The sequence below is a fragment of the Cebus imitator genome, unplaced genomic scaffold, assembly GCF_001604975.1.
Source record: "Cebus imitator isolate Cc_AM_T3 unplaced genomic scaffold, Cebus_imitator-1.0 Scaffold12, whole genome shotgun sequence".
Taxonomy (NCBI): domain Eukaryota; kingdom Metazoa; phylum Chordata; class Mammalia; order Primates; family Cebidae; genus Cebus; species Cebus imitator.
Window position 1 is genome coordinate 5677222 of NW_016107327.1, and position 18252 is coordinate 5695473.

General features: G+C 34.2%; 1 protein-coding gene across 3 annotated transcripts in view; it reads left to right on the forward strand.

The window, feature by feature from the left end:
* The window catches only part of SS18 (SS18 subunit of BAF chromatin remodeling complex), a 69225-nt gene that overhangs the window by 37731 nt on the left and 13242 nt on the right, over positions 1-18252 (forward strand). For 2 of the 3 annotated variants that reach the window (XM_037727921.1, XM_017498290.2), the window contains exons 6-10: positions 9426-9593; positions 10247-10351; positions 13143-13235; positions 13940-14062; positions 16575-16708. In XM_037727921.1, the coding sequence (XP_037583849.1) occupies positions 9426-9593; positions 10247-10351; positions 13143-13235; positions 13940-14062; positions 16575-16708 (623 nt within the window). The remainder of the gene's footprint in view (positions 1-9425; positions 9594-10246; positions 10352-13142; positions 13236-13939; positions 14063-16574; positions 16709-18252) is intronic. The other variant, XM_017498310.2, reaches the window with a different exon arrangement.

Sequence of the window (18252 nt, forward strand, 5' to 3'; positions counted from 1 at the left end):
TTTTTTGAGACGGAGTCTCCCTCTGTTGCCAGGCTGGAGTGCAGTGGCATCATCTCAGCTCACTGCAGCTCTGCTTCCTGGGTTTAAGCGATTCTCCTGCCTCAGCTTCCCGAGTAACTGGGACTACAGGCACATGCCACCATGCCCAGCTAATTTCTGTGTTTTTAGTAGAAACAGGATTTCACCATGTTGGCCAGGATGATCTCAATCTCTTGACCTAGTGATCTACCTGCCTTGGCCTCCCAAAGTGCAGGGATTACAGGTGTGAGCCACTGTAACTGGCAAATGACAATATCTTTAAAACACTGTGCTTTCTGTCAGTGTACGCTTCGGTTAGACTGATCCAGAGGCTTAACATGATTATAGGAGGACATTTTCTTTTAGTACCTAAACTGTTCACATTCATTATGTAAGTATGAAGGACAAAGAGTATGTGTTATCACAGTTGAGAGTGTTGTCTCTTATTATCTTACTACTATGCAATACAATTAAGAGATAGACCAAAAGAGGGTTCTTGAGATAAGTCTAGCATGTTTTTTCATATGTATTTTTACATGGTAGTTTATTTCCTTGTACCTCTGCTATTGGTATATAGAGATGTATCTCATTTTTTAAATGACAGTGTTGTTTATATGGATGTACTATAATACAACAAAGCCATATTCACTTTTGATAGGTGTTTCTAGTCTTTTACTGTTACAAATCCTTCTGGAACAAATGTCTTTGTACCTGTGTCTTTGATTCCTTGTACAAGACAGTAAGCTGTAGTAAAGAAAGTAATTTTTGTAGGGTAAATTCTAGAAATAGAAGTGTTAAGATAAAATATATGAATACTGAAAATATTTGAGAAACATTGCCAAATTGTTTTCAGAAAAAGGTTAAATGAGGTCACATTCACATTCCTACAGTGTATAAAAATGATTATTTTACTGCATACCCAGTGACACTCAATCTTCCTAATCTTTGCTGTATGGGGAAAAATATAAACTCAATTTGTATTTCTTCAATTATTGGTGAAGTTGCATCACTTTGTATGTTTATTTGCTATTTGCATGTTTGTATGTTTTCTATGAATTGCCTGTTCATGTTATATATTCTGTGGTTTGTCTGTTATTGAGGGAGTTGTTTATAGATTATCTGTTTACTTTATGTGAATTTCACATGTGAAAACATTTTGTTAGTTTTAAGAGTTAGGAATTTAACTTTTTTAAAAATTGTTTTAGTGGTAGGATTCTGAAATGGTAATATTAATGAAAAAATGTAATTATTTCCCAGTTATATCAGAACTTCGGCCCAACATTTGCTAAATTATGGTATTGATAGATTAATTACTGTAAATAGTTCGGAAGGTTCAGCATGCTTTTTAGAGTATTAAAAGGCCTGAGAAGTTCTATAGTAAAGAAACTGATTTGATTTCAATTAACCTGAGTATGTTACCGTGAAAGTCTTCTTTTCTTTCAATTTTTGGCATATTGCTTATCAAAAATAAGATTTAATATTCAGTGAGTACCTGTTAGTGCCAGGCAGTATATCAAAATGCTTTGCATATCTTTAATTCTCACATCCTTGAGGTGTAGTAGGTACTGTTATTATCATTTTATGCATGAAGAAACAATCCTATAGAAACACAGGCAGGCCTTGCTGTATGCGATTTCAGTATGCATGAATTTCAATTACCACAGTTAAGTTAAATAACACCTCTTCCCTCAACACAACCATTCGAATTTCAGTTACCATGGTACATTAAGAGTAATTGTATGAAGTACGAACTTAGCTGCCATCTCTTAAGTCTGCAAATTACCGCATAAATAACAGATGCCTGTCGTGATAAGTGATGGATGTTACTTTTAGATTCTGTCAGTGATTGGTCACTGTGCATCTGTCAGTTAGTTCATGCACATACAGCAAAGCTTGTTGTTGTGTTACTTCCTTGGCTCCCAGCAGTAAACCTATATGACATTTTACAAACCTGGATAATTGAAAGAGGGACTTGGCCAACAAAGATAAAAGCGCACCAACAAAATGAAAAATGATAATGCTGGAAATGAAATCCAAATTCATTGTAAATGGAGTTACTGAAGAAATTGCTGACCGTGGGAATGTTGACACTGCTGCCATTTGAGAATCTAGATATGCACTGCAGGTGCTTAATGAAGGTGAACTCATTGGTATAAATGAGAAAAGTAGTTGTGATGAAAAGGATGAAGATGTCCCAGACGAAGCAAGACTGGCAAAATATTTCACATTAAAGAAATTCTTGGAGATATTTTACAACATTGAAAGTACAGGTTAAAATGTTGGATGCTGATCCAAACTTAGAAAGGAGTATGGCAATTTGCTAAGCTGTGGAAAAGAGACTCACTCTAAATGGTCATATATACCATTAGGAAAAGGGAACCACTTTTCAAATTACTCTTGATAGGATTTTTACAGAGACGTGAAACACTTTAATTCTCAATGTCTCTTTTTTTTTTTTTCTTGAGACAAAGTGTTGGTCTTGTTTTATTGCTCAGGCTGGAGTGCAGTGGTGCAGTCTTGGCTTACTGCAACCTCTGCCTCCCAGGTTCAAATGTTTTGATTCTCCTGCCTCAGCTTTCCAAATAGCTGGGATTAAGAGGCACATGCCAGCATGTCCAGCAAGTTTTTGTATTTTTAGTAGAGATGGGGTTTTACTGTGTTGCTCAGGCTGGTCTTGAACTTCTGACCTCAAGTGATTCGCCCACGTCAGCCTCCCAAAGCACTGGGATTACAGGTGTGAGCCACTGTACCTGGCCAATTCTCAATGTTTTTAGTGTTTAAAATTAAGGTGAATTAAATAATTAATTTTTTTTCCCCTACTGATTATTAAGATCATTTTGCATGATTTTAGCTTTCATGGTCATTGATATGGTCTGATATAACTATGCAAAGGGACGACCGTGAGGTTTTATAGACACTTTGAGAAATGATACTAAGTTTCTAATTACATAAATGTTATAAGGTTAAAAACTCCCCATTTATCTTAAAGACTCAGATACAAATATATCAGATAATGATAAGTGTTATGAACAGAAATATGCAAAGGGGAAAAAGAAAAATGAGGATGCATGCCATTTTAGGGTAGTGAGCAGATACCTAGAAAAAGAGTGTTGCACAGGCAAATGGAATGGCAAGTATGCACTGGAGCATACATGATGTGTTTGAGGTATAGCAAGGAGACCTGTCAAACTGGAGCTGAGTGAGTGAGTGAAGGCAGGATATCATAAGAAATAAGGTCCAAGAGATAGTTGAAATCTAGGCCTTGAGAGTCTTTGTACTATAGTCCATATGGATTTTAGATTTTATTCTGTGGAAGGAGATATACTGCTGGAAAATTTTGAGCACTGAAATAACATGATCTGAATATATGGTTCTTGTTTTTAAAAATATGCCTTTGTCAGATATATAGAAAATAGGCTACAATTGGGCAAGGGTGAAATAGGAGACCTGCTAAAAGGCTCTTGTTGTATTTAAGTAAGAGATGATGGTGGCTTTAAATAGTATGATAGCTATGGAGGTAATCAGAAGTAGTTAGTTTTGGGATATTTACCATATATTTTGATGGTAGAGTGGATTTGCTCACAGATGTGGAGGACAAATGCAAAGTTTATATTGTCCTCTCCTTGAACAGTCAAAATATGTTGCACTTTTTTCACAGATGTGTGATGATATGCACAGGGTATATTGCTGACCAGGGGAGTTTCCCTGAGCCTCAGTGTTCACAGTTTTTATTGGATCTGCATTATGTAGATTTGATTGATCACTTGCCCATGTGATTGATCTCAGTCTCCAATCTCGATCCCTTATCCCCTGCGTGACCCAGAACTCCCCTCATCCAGGATGAGGAGCTACAGGAAATCCCAATTTAGTAAATTTACTAAACTTTTCTGATTTTAGTAATCTGTAAATTTTTCTGATTATTAAAATAATGTTAAATTTGAAAAATCTTGGCCCTGTGTGGTGGCTCGTGCCTGTAATCCCAGCACCTTGGGAGGGCGAGATGGGTGGATCACCTGAGGTCAGGAGTTTGAAATCAACCTGGCCAACATAGTGAAAGCCCATCTCTACTAAAAGTACAAAAATTAGTTGGACGTGGTGGTGTGTGCCTGTATAGTCCCAGCTTCTTGGGAAGCTGAGGCAGGAGAATTGCTTGAATCTGGGAGGTGGAGGTTGCAGTTAGCTGAGATTGTAACACTGTACCCCACCCTGGGTGACAGAGGGAGACTCTGTATCAAGAAAAAAAAAATTGAAAAAGTATAAAAAGCATAAAGCATAAAATAAAACCACTCTTCCCTATATTTTAAATTATTAGGCAAATCCACTTAAGTATAGTAACCCGTACTTAGAATCCTTTAAGCAATACTAATAATTACATAATTAAAAATATATATATATGTGTTTGATTGTTTTTCTTTAGAGTCTGAGGTCTGTGAGATCAAGAACTGTGTCTTCTTCTGTTCACTGCTTCTCCTGTTTGTTGACTGTTAGCTAGATGTGTATTCTCTTGCTATACCAATGTTCCCCGAGGGACAAACTTGCCCACAGTTGAGAATAACAAGCTTGAAGAAATGGTTAGTGTGAATAACTGCGTGTGAAGATGGTCTGTGTCACCAAAGAAACAAACTTGACAATAACAAAATTGTTTGGTATTATTTTTAATACCTTTTAAAACTTCTATGATCTGTTTCTAAAGTTTTGATGTTATGAAAGATTTTAATCTCTTAATGAGCTGTTATTCTCTTTACTGTCTAGAATCATGGTTCCATTTTCTCATTGTTTGCTGGGAAACTCAGCTAAATTTGTGCTTGGCTGCAGTGACCTTACTGAGTTGGGATAGTCATCCTACATTTTCTTCCTTGATCTCTTGTTCTTTCATCCTTGATAATATATTTAAATAGCTTATTAACTTCTTAAAATTCTTGATGTGGACAGGTGTATAATTTAGGTAAGTAAAGAATTCTATTCATTTAAAATGCAGCTGTTTAAGCATATAGTAAGCTAATTGAGTTTGTTGGAATACAGGGATTCTTGCAAATAAATATTAGCAATACCTCCGAATAAGAGCTATAAATGGGTTAGTTTGAGATTAAATGGTTAAGGACCAAATAGTAAAATATGAATAATAAATGATGGAATATGTATGTGGAAAATAAGCCTGAGCAGGGTATTATCTATGGAGTTGCTTATAAAATGCAGGTGGAGTGAAGCAATTTCTTGTATTGTAAGATTTTCATATTATGGTGATAGAGGTGTATTATACAGAGCTGTTTTCTTGGGAGATAGTGGCATGGGAAAAGTATGATTTGAATTTGGAGAGGAAATACACATAGTGAATAAGAGCATGGGCTTTGGACCCTTTAGTAGCTTTGTGACTTTAGAGCCTTTCGTAACAGTACAGCTTTGGGTAAGATCCTTAATGTTTGTGAGCCTTAAGTGTTGTTGTCTGTGAAATGAAGTTGATAATACTACCCATTTCATAGGACTTTGGGGAAGATAAATAATACAGGTAAAGCTATTAGCTTAGTGCCTGCCTTATAGTAAGAGTTCATTAAATGTTATCTATCATTTTAAACCATATTATTTAAAATAATTCCTTAGATTCATGATACAATTTTTATAAAATTTTATTGTATTGGTTTACATCTGAAGATGTGAAATACGTGCGTATATGTGTAAATGTTTTATGTATATAGAATATTTGTAAAATTGTATCATTCAGAATTCTTGACAGATTAAAACAATGTTTTCTTTATAGTTGAGTCTTTAAAAATTGTTCTTTTCAGTCTACCTGATTCAGACATGACAGTACTCATTACATCTCCATATCACCATGACTCCTAGCCTGGGGCATTGTACATAATAGGTACTCAATAAATTTGATCCTTGACTTACTCAAAAAAAAAAATTTTTTTTTGACCACTGACTTAAGATAAAATTAAGTATTAACCATCTCATTGGAGCAAAGAATTCCAGTATTATAAAATATGGTAATTTGGTAGGACCTTACATGTGTTTAAAATAAGGATGTTGTTTTCATAGAATACTTGTTAGAATATAGAACTCAAAATGGGAAGATATAATGTGCTAATGATGAGTATATGTTACATGTCCTTGCAAAACACTTGGCAAAAATATATTCTAGGTAATTAAAACATCAGTAGGGTCTTTGCATATGTATTATCACACTTTGTAGTGCATCTTAACATCAAAATAATTTATGTAAAAGCTGAAGAATAACCTTAAAGCCTGTAGTAATGTGTGATCCATTGTTTGCAGAAAATGGTTATAAAAGACCATTTTATAATGTTATTTCACTCTGCAGTACAAATTATTAGAACATATTTTAGGGTAATCTTTTGAGTTTACTTCTCTTAGCTTCATTAGTATCTCAAGAGATAATGTACGTTGCCAGTGTAGCATATTTCATTATCTAAAAAGGAAAATAGTATACTTCCTAAACAATTTAAGTCATAAAGTCATAATTCTCTTTTTTTCTTTAATGGATAAGGTTTCAAGGAAAATGGCAAATCGTACTGTGGTTTAGCAGTATTAGCTGACTCCATTCTCTCTCTGGTTTTAGGCTTAATCCTGAATGATGTTGGGATCCTTTGAGGGAGAGAAGTGGCAGAGTAAAAGAAGGGTAGTAATTGAGCTCTTTGGGATTGGAACTGCTGACAGTCCCAAAAGATAAAGCACAAATGGCATGGTCTTTCCTATCTAGGGCTTAAGCAACAATTACTTTGCTCTCCTTTAGAGCAAGGTTTAGTGTTTTGTTATTATGTATCCTTTTGGATTTTTTTTTCCTTTTGGCTACTTAGGTTTTGCTTTCTTGTTAATTTTGGTTCTAATAAAAATTATAGGTTTTAGTTATATAGTTACCTTCTGTTAAGACAAGAGGTCTTTAGACAGTGTTGGAGAAGAAAAGGCAAAACCTTCATTTACTGAAAATGAATTACGTAAGTGTCCAATCAGGTTACCTATTAAATTATGAATGTTAGTGTTTAATAGTTCAGTATACACAACATATATTTGAAAGTTGTAACTACTATTAAACCTAGTTAGTGTTTTGGAACTTATTTTATTGCAAAATTTGCTTCTGAACTACAGAATTTGGTGTTTTTGTTTGTTTGTTTTTATTTTGAGCCAGAGAGTTTTACTCTTATCAGCCAAGCCAGAGTGCAATGATGTGATCTCAGCTCACTACAACCTCTGCCTCCTGGGTTCAAGCGATTTTCCTGCCTCAACCTCCCAGATAGCTGGGATTACAGGCATGCACCATCATGCCTGGCTAATTTTTGTATTTTTAGTAGAGACGGGGTTTCACCATGTTGGTCAGGCTGGTCTCAAACTCCTGACCTGAGGTGATCCATCCACCTTGGCCTCTCAAAGTCCTTTACAGGTGTTAGTCACTGTTCCTGGCGTACAGAATTTGTTACAGCTTATTTTTAAATGAGGCAATAAAAAATAGAGCAAACATACGCTTCGAAATCAAATTTGAGGTTTGTCTTCTTCTTAGTTTGTATCTATGAGCTGTGTAATCTTGATTTTTAGATTCCTCGGCTAAAAATTGAGAATTAGGGTTCTTACCTCTGATAGTTGTTAGGAGTTTATACGAAATGACGGTGAAAGCGTGTAATTGGCAGTGCAGAGTACATTTGATAATAAGTTCTCTTTGCCTCTACTTTCACCCAGCCACTTTGTCTCTACTAAGAGTGTATTTTCCTTGTTGAAAAAAAGGTCCCAGAGTTTTTGAGAGGCTTACATTCACATTTATAATAATAAAATTGGAGAGAAGGGCAAAAAGAACAAAGCACAGAAGGTAAATAGGAGAAAAACAGCTCTGATAAAGAAGTCCCTCAGATAAAACAGTTCTTCAGATTGGAAATGTGAAGTCTTACTGCTTACATCATTGCTGCTGTTATAGGTCAGTAATATGTTTCAAGAGGTGGACTTGTTTTGGTTTTAATTATTTAAGTAATTAGATAGTGAACTTTTGGCTCATTTGAGAAGTTTGGCCTGTGAAATCTTTCTAGGCTCTCAAGTATCTCACCTTTTGTACTTAAATTTTCTCCAAGTCAACGCAAGGAGGAGTATGTAACTTATAAGCAGCAAATTGGGAAAGGACTCATCCATACTTCTGAGACAGTAATGTTGATAATGGCAAAATGATGAGTTCCCCATACCATAACTTGGCCCGGTAAACCTCTAAGAAGCTGCTTTGTTAGATGGCAACGTGGGACTTTATGGCCATTGGTAATTGTTTTGTGTGATATATTTTTACTGTTGCCAGTGTGGTACAATATCAGTGGTAGTTTGGCTACCTCAGTATTGCTCACTTTGGAAACTCTGTAGTTCAGATTTCTTAGCCTACAGCTTGTTGCATGTCTCTGTTTAGGTATTTTTAGGGGTTTGAGAGTCTTTATGTAATGTATGTGTCTTTTAACATATTAAGCACTATAGCCATTTGATTTCAAGGAGATCTTTTTAGGTTATAAATCTTGTAGTTGCAAACGGGAAAAAAGACTCTTTAAGATTTTATCCTAAAATTAAAGCTTATGAAATTCTACTGATAGAATTCTGCTCTTTAAGATTTTGTCCTAAAATTAAAGCTCGTGAAATTGTTAAGTGTTTGTATGGTTTACCTGTCTACCATTGTATAATGAGTGAGTATAGAAAAAGAGAACAAAGTAAAAATCTAGAGATTTGGTTTCCTTCCCTTGGTTTGACCACTGATTTGCTGTGTGATTTTTGTAAAGTTAATTTTGGTGTATTTTTCAATGTAGCATAATGCTGATGATACCTTCTCAAGAAAGATGGTATAGATAAATATTAGATAGTATGTAATGGAAAATACATTCAGGGTGTTCATATATTGTATCCATTTTGTTTTAAAAAATGACTAAGAATCATCTTCCAGGCCAGGCACGGTGGCTCACGCCGACGCGGGTGAATCCCGAGGTCAAGAGATCGAGACCATCCTGGCCAACATGGTGAAACCCCATCTCTACTAAAAAAATAGAAAAGTTAGCTGAGCATGGTGGCGCACACCTGTAGTCCCAGCTACTTGGGAGGCTGAGGCAGGAGAATTGCTTGAACCAGGGTGCCAGAGGTTGCAGTGAGCCGAGATCACGCCACTGCACTCCAGCCTGGCTCAAAAAAAAAAAAAGAATCATCTTCCAGTGGATTTCAAGTTAATCACCATGGATTGGTTATTTTCTTTGTTTGCAGATTATTTTAGGCATGTGAGTTTTAATTCAAAATCTAGTTTTTATTATTTGAAATCAGTTTTTACTGCATTTAATTACATATTTTGGGGCCCATATGATAATAAAAGAGTATCTTATTTCTCTTGAGAGGTTAAAGTTATATACAAAAAATTATGTATATAATGTTGTGTCTTGTTTCAGGTCCAATGATGCATCAGCAGCCTCCTTCTCAGCAATACAGTATGCCACAGGGAGGTGGACAGCATTACCAAGGACAGCAGCCACCTATGGGAATGATGGGTCAAGTTAACCAAGGCAATCATATGATGGGTCAGAGACAGATTCCTCCCTATAGACCTCCTCAACAGGGTAAGATTCCATTTGGAAACTTTGCTACCTAATGTAATTGAAAGGCTTTAAATTTTAATGACCTTTTAATCTAGACAAAGTCAGGGCTTTTTGTTCCTTTTTTTTTTTTGTTAATGAAAGGTAGGGTTCTAGTAGGTACAAAGGGGCCACAAAGTAGATAGGAAGTCCTTATACACAGCTTTCTTTTATCTATTATTTTCTGAGAAAAGGTTACATCATAAAATTTTATGTCAAGCGCTCATTAATTCACAAGAGAAAATACTGTTTTGTTTTTGAAAAGTTAGTAAATATAGAGTCATGAATAAACCCAATTTTACTTAAAAGCACTGTAGCATCAAACTAAAAAGGAAATTAATTTGCTACCAATTTGAACCTATTTTTAAGAAGTTAGCATTTGTTTTTCTGAGTTGGTATTTTTTGATACTGCTTGTATGATCTTAACATTGATTTTAGTAAATGTGGTATAGTGAAGCTGCTCTGTGTGTATGTGTATGTGTATGCGTATGTATATGAATAGCTAAAAGTATCTGAAATGCCACATCATGAGAGGGGAATCTATAGCTGAGAAATAATCTTTCATAATATCAAATTAGAAAATCTTTGATAACATAGAGAACACATTATTTGTATCTTGACTGGTTGTATTTTTTCAGGCCCACCACAGCAGTACTCAGGCCAGGAAGACTATTATGGGGACCAATACAGTCATGGTGGACAAGGTCCTCCAGAAGGCATGAACCAGCAATATTACCCTGATGGTAATCTTTCCTGATGTTAACTTTCCCACTTTCTGTCCCTGTCGAATATTAATGTAGGGAGTTATAGAAAACGTTTTAATGAGGATGAAGGAACTAACAATTTGTTTCTTCTAAATTTAGAAACATTTCAGTACTCTAAAATACCAATGATAGCATTAGTTTATAATCTAATTAAAAGCATATTTTTTGTAGCTATTCCATTAGTACCATCAGGAATCACAATCTGTCATTGGAATCCTTTTATAAAAGAGGATCCTTTTATATTTTTAGGGTTGTTTGATTTCAGCCAAAGCCTATGTTTATTGATTTTCTCTTTTTTAATAAGAGGTTTAAGATAAAATTCACTTGCCATAAAGTTTACCCATTAGTTGACTTTTATTCATTGTACAGATACATAGAGAATATAGTTCTTGAGTTATTTTTCCAGGTCTCATCATTTTAATTAATGTTGCGTACTTCGTAACAAACTATGGTTTACATTAGTGCTTGTCTTTGAGGAAAATTTGGGACACTAAATTATATCCGTAATGTGGCCATATAGAGATTAAGTAGAATGGGAAAGGCATTTGGAAGTAAGATTTTTAGTTAGGGTTTTTTGTTTTGTTTTTTGTAGATGGTGGCTTGTGGAAAAATTGGTAAGATGCAGTGTACTGTAGGAAAATTTGAACACTAGTAATCTAAGCATACAAGTAGGTTTTCACAGTACAGTTTTGTCAGTTTTTCTGTATGCTTGAAAATTTTATAATACAATGTAGAAGAAAAAATAATTCAAAAATACATTGCAAAATGATGAGTTGTTAGGATTTACCAAAAGATTTATATATATATATATATATATATATATATATATATGCTCCTTTGATGTAAATATGAATTACTGAACAGAGAAACTAAGAAACTTAAAGCTAAAGTATTAGCAGCCATTGACCAGCAGCCCATGTCAGCTTGCGAGAAAATACAGTTTAGTATATTTGAAAAAAAACCTTACCTGTCATTTTTTGTTAATACATGAAGCATAAAGGTACATTTGTACTTAAGGACATTGGTTTTTACTGCAGAGGCTCTGACTGTACACACAGAGCAAATACTCACCTATTAAATATTACATACAATAAATGTTTATTAGTGATAGTGATTATATGTATGGATAATTCTGGTTAGGAAACTTTATTCTCAGATTTTCTTGCCCTGCATTATTCAGAATGTCGATTTTTTTTGTTTTCTTTTCACAAACAAAACAAAATAAATGGTATTAAGTTTTTTAATTAAAAGCTTTAGTATGGTTGTAGTAGACTATACATATTTTAAAGAGGTGAAATCTACTTTGTTAAATTATGTGTGTTAAGTCTGCTGAAAATAAATGACTTTTATTTTTTTATTTTTAATTATATTTTAAAGAGTTAAATTTGACATTGTTATTTTGATCCTGGGTCTCTCTTGAAATGTGAAATTTATATTGTCATAAGTATGATCTTTCTGTTCAAAATATATAGGTGTTTTATTTTGTAAATAGCAAAACATGGTTACTTTAATTCATTTTATTAGTGGATTTAATTTTGAAGAGTATAATTTTTGCATAGGTGTGTATTGATTTATATCTGACATTTAGAGTATTCTATTTATATTGACAATTTTTATAAACAACATTGGCTCTTTTCTCACATATCTGGATATTTATGTCAGTAAATATATAGATTAGGAATTGGCAAACTTTTTCTTTAAAGGGCCAGATAATAAATTCTTTAGTCTTTGTGGGTCATATGGTCTTCGTCTCAACCACTGAACTCTTACTGTAGCATGAAAGCAGCTTTGCACTATACTGAAATGAAAGGGCATGACTGTGTTCCAATAAAACTTTGTTTACAAAAACATGCCACTGGCCGCAGTAAGACTGCAGGCCATAGTTTGCCAACCCTTGATGTAGGTATTTATGAGGTGGTGTGGGAACATTAGAATACTAGAGCACTGTGTATAATGTTTATTTATAACTTTATTCCTATGTTCTTAATTAGGCATTTTTGTACAATTGAGTTCAGATTTTGGGTAACTAAAAGGTTATTTGCTACATTTTCTTAGTAAAAATTAAAGAGTATTATTTTTCATTAGAGTCCAGTTATCTCGCAGGTAAAATGTATTGTGCTTTAAAACTAAAGATATACTCTAACACTCAACACATTTTTAATTTTATGAAGATGGATATTTATGATACTTGAAATATTTTCTAAAAGTTTCCAAAATGGCAGTATTAAGATATATAATTTTCCATCTGAAGATACTTTGAGGTATTTAACTTTACGCAAGTAAATGTTAGAATGTGAAATCATGGGAAAAACTTATAGAGCTCTTTTATATTTTGCATTGTTTTTAGCGTATGCTGTGGAATTGGAGACCAGCAGAACAGGTGTTTGACAAAATAGGATAATTGCTTCCTTTGTTCATTCTGATTTAATTAAGGTTATTTACATGTGAAAGACCTAGATACTTTTATTCTTTTTTTTTTTATTAATGGGAGATAAAGGTGTTTTTTTTCCCCCTCGATGAGGATTATCAGATTTAAGACAATAAGTGTAATGTTTCTAAAACTACTGCTTTTTGCTTTTAAAACAATTTGCACGTTATCTCAATATGAAAACAATCACATTGGTAAATCTTGGCTAATGCAATTGAAATAATTTTTTATGTTCCATTTCTTTTTCTTTTTTTTCAATTTTATCTGAAAGTTTAAATATTTTTAGGGTTTTCACTCAGTGGCCATTAACGTTTCTTCCTGTCTCTTGTCGAATTGATGTAGGTCATAATGATTACGGTTATCAGCAACCGTCGTATCCTGAACAAGGCTACGATAGGCCTTATGAGGATTCCTCACAACATTACTACGAAGGAGGTATCTATATACCTTCACACACATACACATATATCCCCTTCTACAGGAATGAAAATTCTTGCATAAGACAACTTCTACCCATGCAAAGCTCTTGTAGAATACTAGTTGCTGGCTGTCTTGAAAGTTAGAAGGAGCCCAAAACAATCAAAATAATTTCCTTACAAATATTTAAAATGTATAACCATGACTTGCCATTTCTAACAAAAATAAAAAGACTAAAACATTAAAGATAATTTTTTCCTCGGTGGAAATTTTCTATTCAAACATAAATCCATCAATCCAACTTTTTTTTCTCGTGTGTGTTTACATATGTATAATTTTAAATATAAGTATAGTGCCTTTAGGAAACAGCTTGCTGATCTCGTGTAGCTAGTGTGTGCTCTTGTAGCTGTCTTTAATTTTGTCTTTTTTATTTTATTTAGCATAGTCATGATCTTATGACTGTGATGTTCCAGTAAATGTAATGCTCGTATGGCAGAGACGCTGAAAATGCTGCAGTTCAACCTTGCAAAATTGGCTTTAACTGCAGTTTGTTTGGCCGAAATCCTTCTGTTTGGTTTGAGTTTTTTCTTTGTTTTGTTAACTTCTAAAAATCAATATGGCATTTCATTTTGTTCTTGTGTTGTTGGCTATGCATCTTAGAGGGAAAAAAGTTAATTAAGCAAACTTCTCAGTTTTTTTCCTCTTCTTTAATTACCCTGTAGGAAATTCACAGTATGGCCAACAGCAGGATGCATACCAGGGACCACCTCCACAACAGGGATATCCACCACAGCAGCAGCAGTACCCAGGGCAGCAGGGTTACCCAGGACAGCAGCAGGGCTACGGTAAAGCTTTGTACAGTTTGTTTTTATCACCAAAAAATGTGGTGATGATTGTTTTAAAATGTGGAAGTGGGTATTTAATATTTAGTACTTATTTATCCAATAATTATTACTTGAAAATTCAGTTTTAGCCTAGTCTGCTATTAAAGTGTTGGTTTAAAATGTTGCTGTTAGATAAACTAGTAACCTTTTTAAAAAGAACTACAAACTAGAGATTGTTCATTGACCAAAGGTAAGGTGTGAAGTCATTTAAAAGAAGAAAAATGAATTCTTAGACCTATTTGTCATGCCTAACTAGTAGCCTTGCATGTGCTTGGAAAACTGATGATTGGGTAATTATTGAATGTATGTATATAATCTGAATAGCAAATTTATTTTTAAAAATTAATGGCCGATACAATTTTTTTTTTAAACACATTGATTTTTTTTGTGCGTGTGAATACAAACGAAATCTATTCAGAATGGATAAAGGAAATGTTTTGGCATTTCCTAAATAGCAATATACATATCCATCGGGATGAGTTTATTGTAGCTGTGAATCATGCAGAATTTGGGAGAAGTGTAGCCGTATTTTCTTATTATATACTCACAATATCTACTACCTGGATATCTGACTTTAAAATTTACTTATCAGATAGGGAGTGGGGAATGATGAGGCCTGTTACTTTAATCTTCACTCTCAGGCTACTATAACCTTCTTAGATATTGCTCTATTGAAAGAAAAGTAGCTGCTTAAGAATACTGACTCCATCTTTTCCTAATAAGTAATGTCTTATTGTTTTTAGTCATTGACTTAAGCTCTGCTGTTGCTGTGGGCATCTCTATCTATCTGTGATAGCAAATCTTAGAACTACGGTCAGACTGAAATTCCCTTGCCCCCTCAACATATGTGTTGAAACTCAGTCAGATATTGGGGAGTCAGGTATTTTTCTAAAAATGATAAGTTCTGATTTCCAAATTGTAGATGTGACTTTAGAAGTATTCCATGGATTTTTTTTTTTCCCACAAAGGAACTTTCTTGCCCTTCCCAGATGGCCTTTTCATTTTGTGACTACTTAGTACTTATACTTTGAGTAAATACAGTTTTCTGGTTTTATTGCATTTGCATGAAAGCAGATGTAATGCAGCTAAATCAGGTAAATTCATTGATTCAAGAGAAATATCTTCATTGGTAAGAGAGGGTGAAATCTTAATTTTTGAATTATAGTTAAATGCTGTTTTGTTAGCATCAGGAATCCTAAGATAAATTTCTATTTTGTTTGTCCATAGGCTTGTTGTCAAAAAAAAACTTTATTTCTAATGGAAATAAAGTTTTAATAATTGAATATATTAATAATTAAATAAATAATAGACTGATGGAATTCATTTAAGCTTGAAAACTTACTGTTCTCTTTTGATACTTTTCTCTGAAGTCAGTGTTTTTATGGCAGGATTTGAATGGCTACGATAGAAAACATTTAAATGTCAAAGCTTTTCAGCTTATCCTTTTTTTTTTTTTTTTTTTGAGACAGAGTCTTACTCTTGTTGCCCAGGCTAAAGTGCAATGGCGCGATCTTGGCTCACTGCAACCTCTGCCTCTCGAGTTCAAGCAGTTCTCCTGTCTCAGCCTTCCAAGTAGCTGGGATTACAGGCACATGCCACCATGCCTGGCGAATTTTTGTATTTTTAGTATAAAGACGGGGTTTCATCATACTGGTCAGGCTGGCCTCTAACTCCTGACCTCGGGTGATCCATCTGCTTCAGCCCCCCCAAAGTGCTGGGATTACAGGCGTGAGCCACTGTGCCTGGCCCAGTTTATGCTTTTTACAGCGTTCTTTACAGTGGAAAGTAGTAGAGTTTATAAAACAGACATATTTCTTTAGCAAACCAAATCAGTCCCTTGCCATCTCTGGAATTTGAAATTATTTTTATGGATAAAGCATTAAAGGTGATTAATTCTCAGTGTCACTTTTAAATCAAGTTTTTTCACATGTAACCTGTGGGTTTTCAGGTTTTTAGTTTCTATTTTAAAATACTGTGGTAATAAATATGTCAATGCATAGTATATACTTTTGGTGACTGCAAATATAAATCTGGAGTCATACGGTTGTAAATATCATTTATTCCTCCACTTTATTCAGAAGTTATTTCAGTATTTTTCTTTGAATCTGCCTCTTACTTTCTCTTTTTCCTTTTGCTTGCACTTGTCAATTCTACTAGATACATTGATTAATATTCTTACCATCGTGGAGTTAACCTGCTTTACAACTCCCTGAGTCTTTTTTATGTATTTTGAAATACATTTTGTAATGACGAGGGCATAGTACAATAGTTACAATGAAGTAGCATTACAGTATTTTTACTCTTATTATTACCATTCAAATTTATTTCAGAAAGCGTTCGAGGAAATCAAGGTACCAAACTATCTTTTTTAGTTTAGATAGAAAAATATAGTAACATCTCTAGTTCAAATCCTTTCCTGAGTTCTAGGGACTTATCTTTTTATATGGGTTTTTGCTATGTTAATTATTTGCAGGTCCTTCACAGGGTGGTCCAGGTCCTCAGTATCCTAACTACCCACAGGGACAAGGTCAACAGTATGGGGGATATAGACCAACACAGCCTGGACCACCACAGCCACCCCAGCAGAGGCCTTATGGATATGACCAGGTAAGTTACTTGACTGCTGCAGAAGTACCATACTGTTTGTTCACTTTCAATTAGGTGAACTTTTTTTTTTTTTTTTTTTAACTTGACTCATGTTTCCTTCATGAGGGAATGTTTATGGTACATTTGTTATCAAAAAGTATATCACTTTTGAGGCTCATGCTGTTTAATAACACAGTTGATCGTAGTTACTCTATCATATGAAACATGGCTTTAAGATAAGACAATAGCATATAGATATTCTCTCTCTCTCTCTCTGGTCTTTACTCTCAGACTTTATTTACTGAGGTAAAATATACATACAGATTTTACCATCCTTACCATTTATGAGTGTACATACAGTTCAGTGTTAATAAATTTATTTATTTCCCCCTCTTTGACTCCTCATCTCTTTTCTTCCCAGTCTCTGGTAACCTTAGTGATTTCTATGATCCTTCCTGATACTTATTGCTGAGACTTTCTTTCCCTTGACCTACTGAGATGTGGAGTCCCTCTTTCATTAGCACTCCACTTCACTCCAGCATATCTACTACATTTCCTTCACTCCTGTAATATCCCATCTCTTTAAATTCAAACTTTCTACCCTCTGTTGCCTCCTTCCACGCACACATCTATTATTTCAAGTGTTATTTCTCCCCTACTTGTCATTCTGCTTTCATATATGTAGAAGTGTATCTCATCCTAAGATGGCTGTATTCCCTTGAACCCAGTGTTCATTTAAGTTTTTTCTTTTTGTCATTAAACTCCTCAGACTTGTACCACAGTCATTGTTTTATAAATGAAATGATACATTATTATGGCAATTCCTTTAGGTTGGTTTCAGGTTTGTTTACGCTTTTTAGTGAAGGTCTCCTGGTTTGTTTACCACTTAAGCTATCTAAAATAGGTTATTTTTAAACATCGAACTGTCTTTAATATGCAGTTCAGGCTTTTCAGGGCCAGTGTAGGTATCTGGTTTCAGGAAAAATTCAGATGCAGTGGTAACCAGAATTTGAGGCATGAGCAGTTCTTTTATCAACTCTCTTCCATGCCCGCAACCCTCTTGTATTGCCACTTCTTTTTTAAGACAAAGGAGATACTAAAAGCATAAGAAAAGATGAGTAATATTTTTCAAAAATATACTCAAAACAAAAGGAGCAATCAGAAGGCTTATTAAGTTTTAGAAGTGAAGTTTAGGTCATGGCTAGTGAGTATTTAAAGGCAGGATTCCTGAGAAGATAAAATTTAGGCTTATTCTAATCTATAGGTGAACTTTTTAAAAAGTGAGATTCTGGTCATATATTCCATCATTCCACAAATATTTATTAGTTCTCCACATGTGTTTGATACTGTAGTAGGTCCTATAGAAGTAAAATAGACAACCTCTATCTTGGTCTTCCTTGACCTCACTTTAGCTATTGGCACATTTTCCTTTTTCATTTTTAAATGATCTTTTGCTTCTATATTTCTGAGCTGTTTTGTTCCTCTTGTGTTTATATTGATTCATCCTTTATTTTTTACTGGTTTTTCTTTTACCCTAATAACAGTTCTTGACTCTTTTTTTTTTT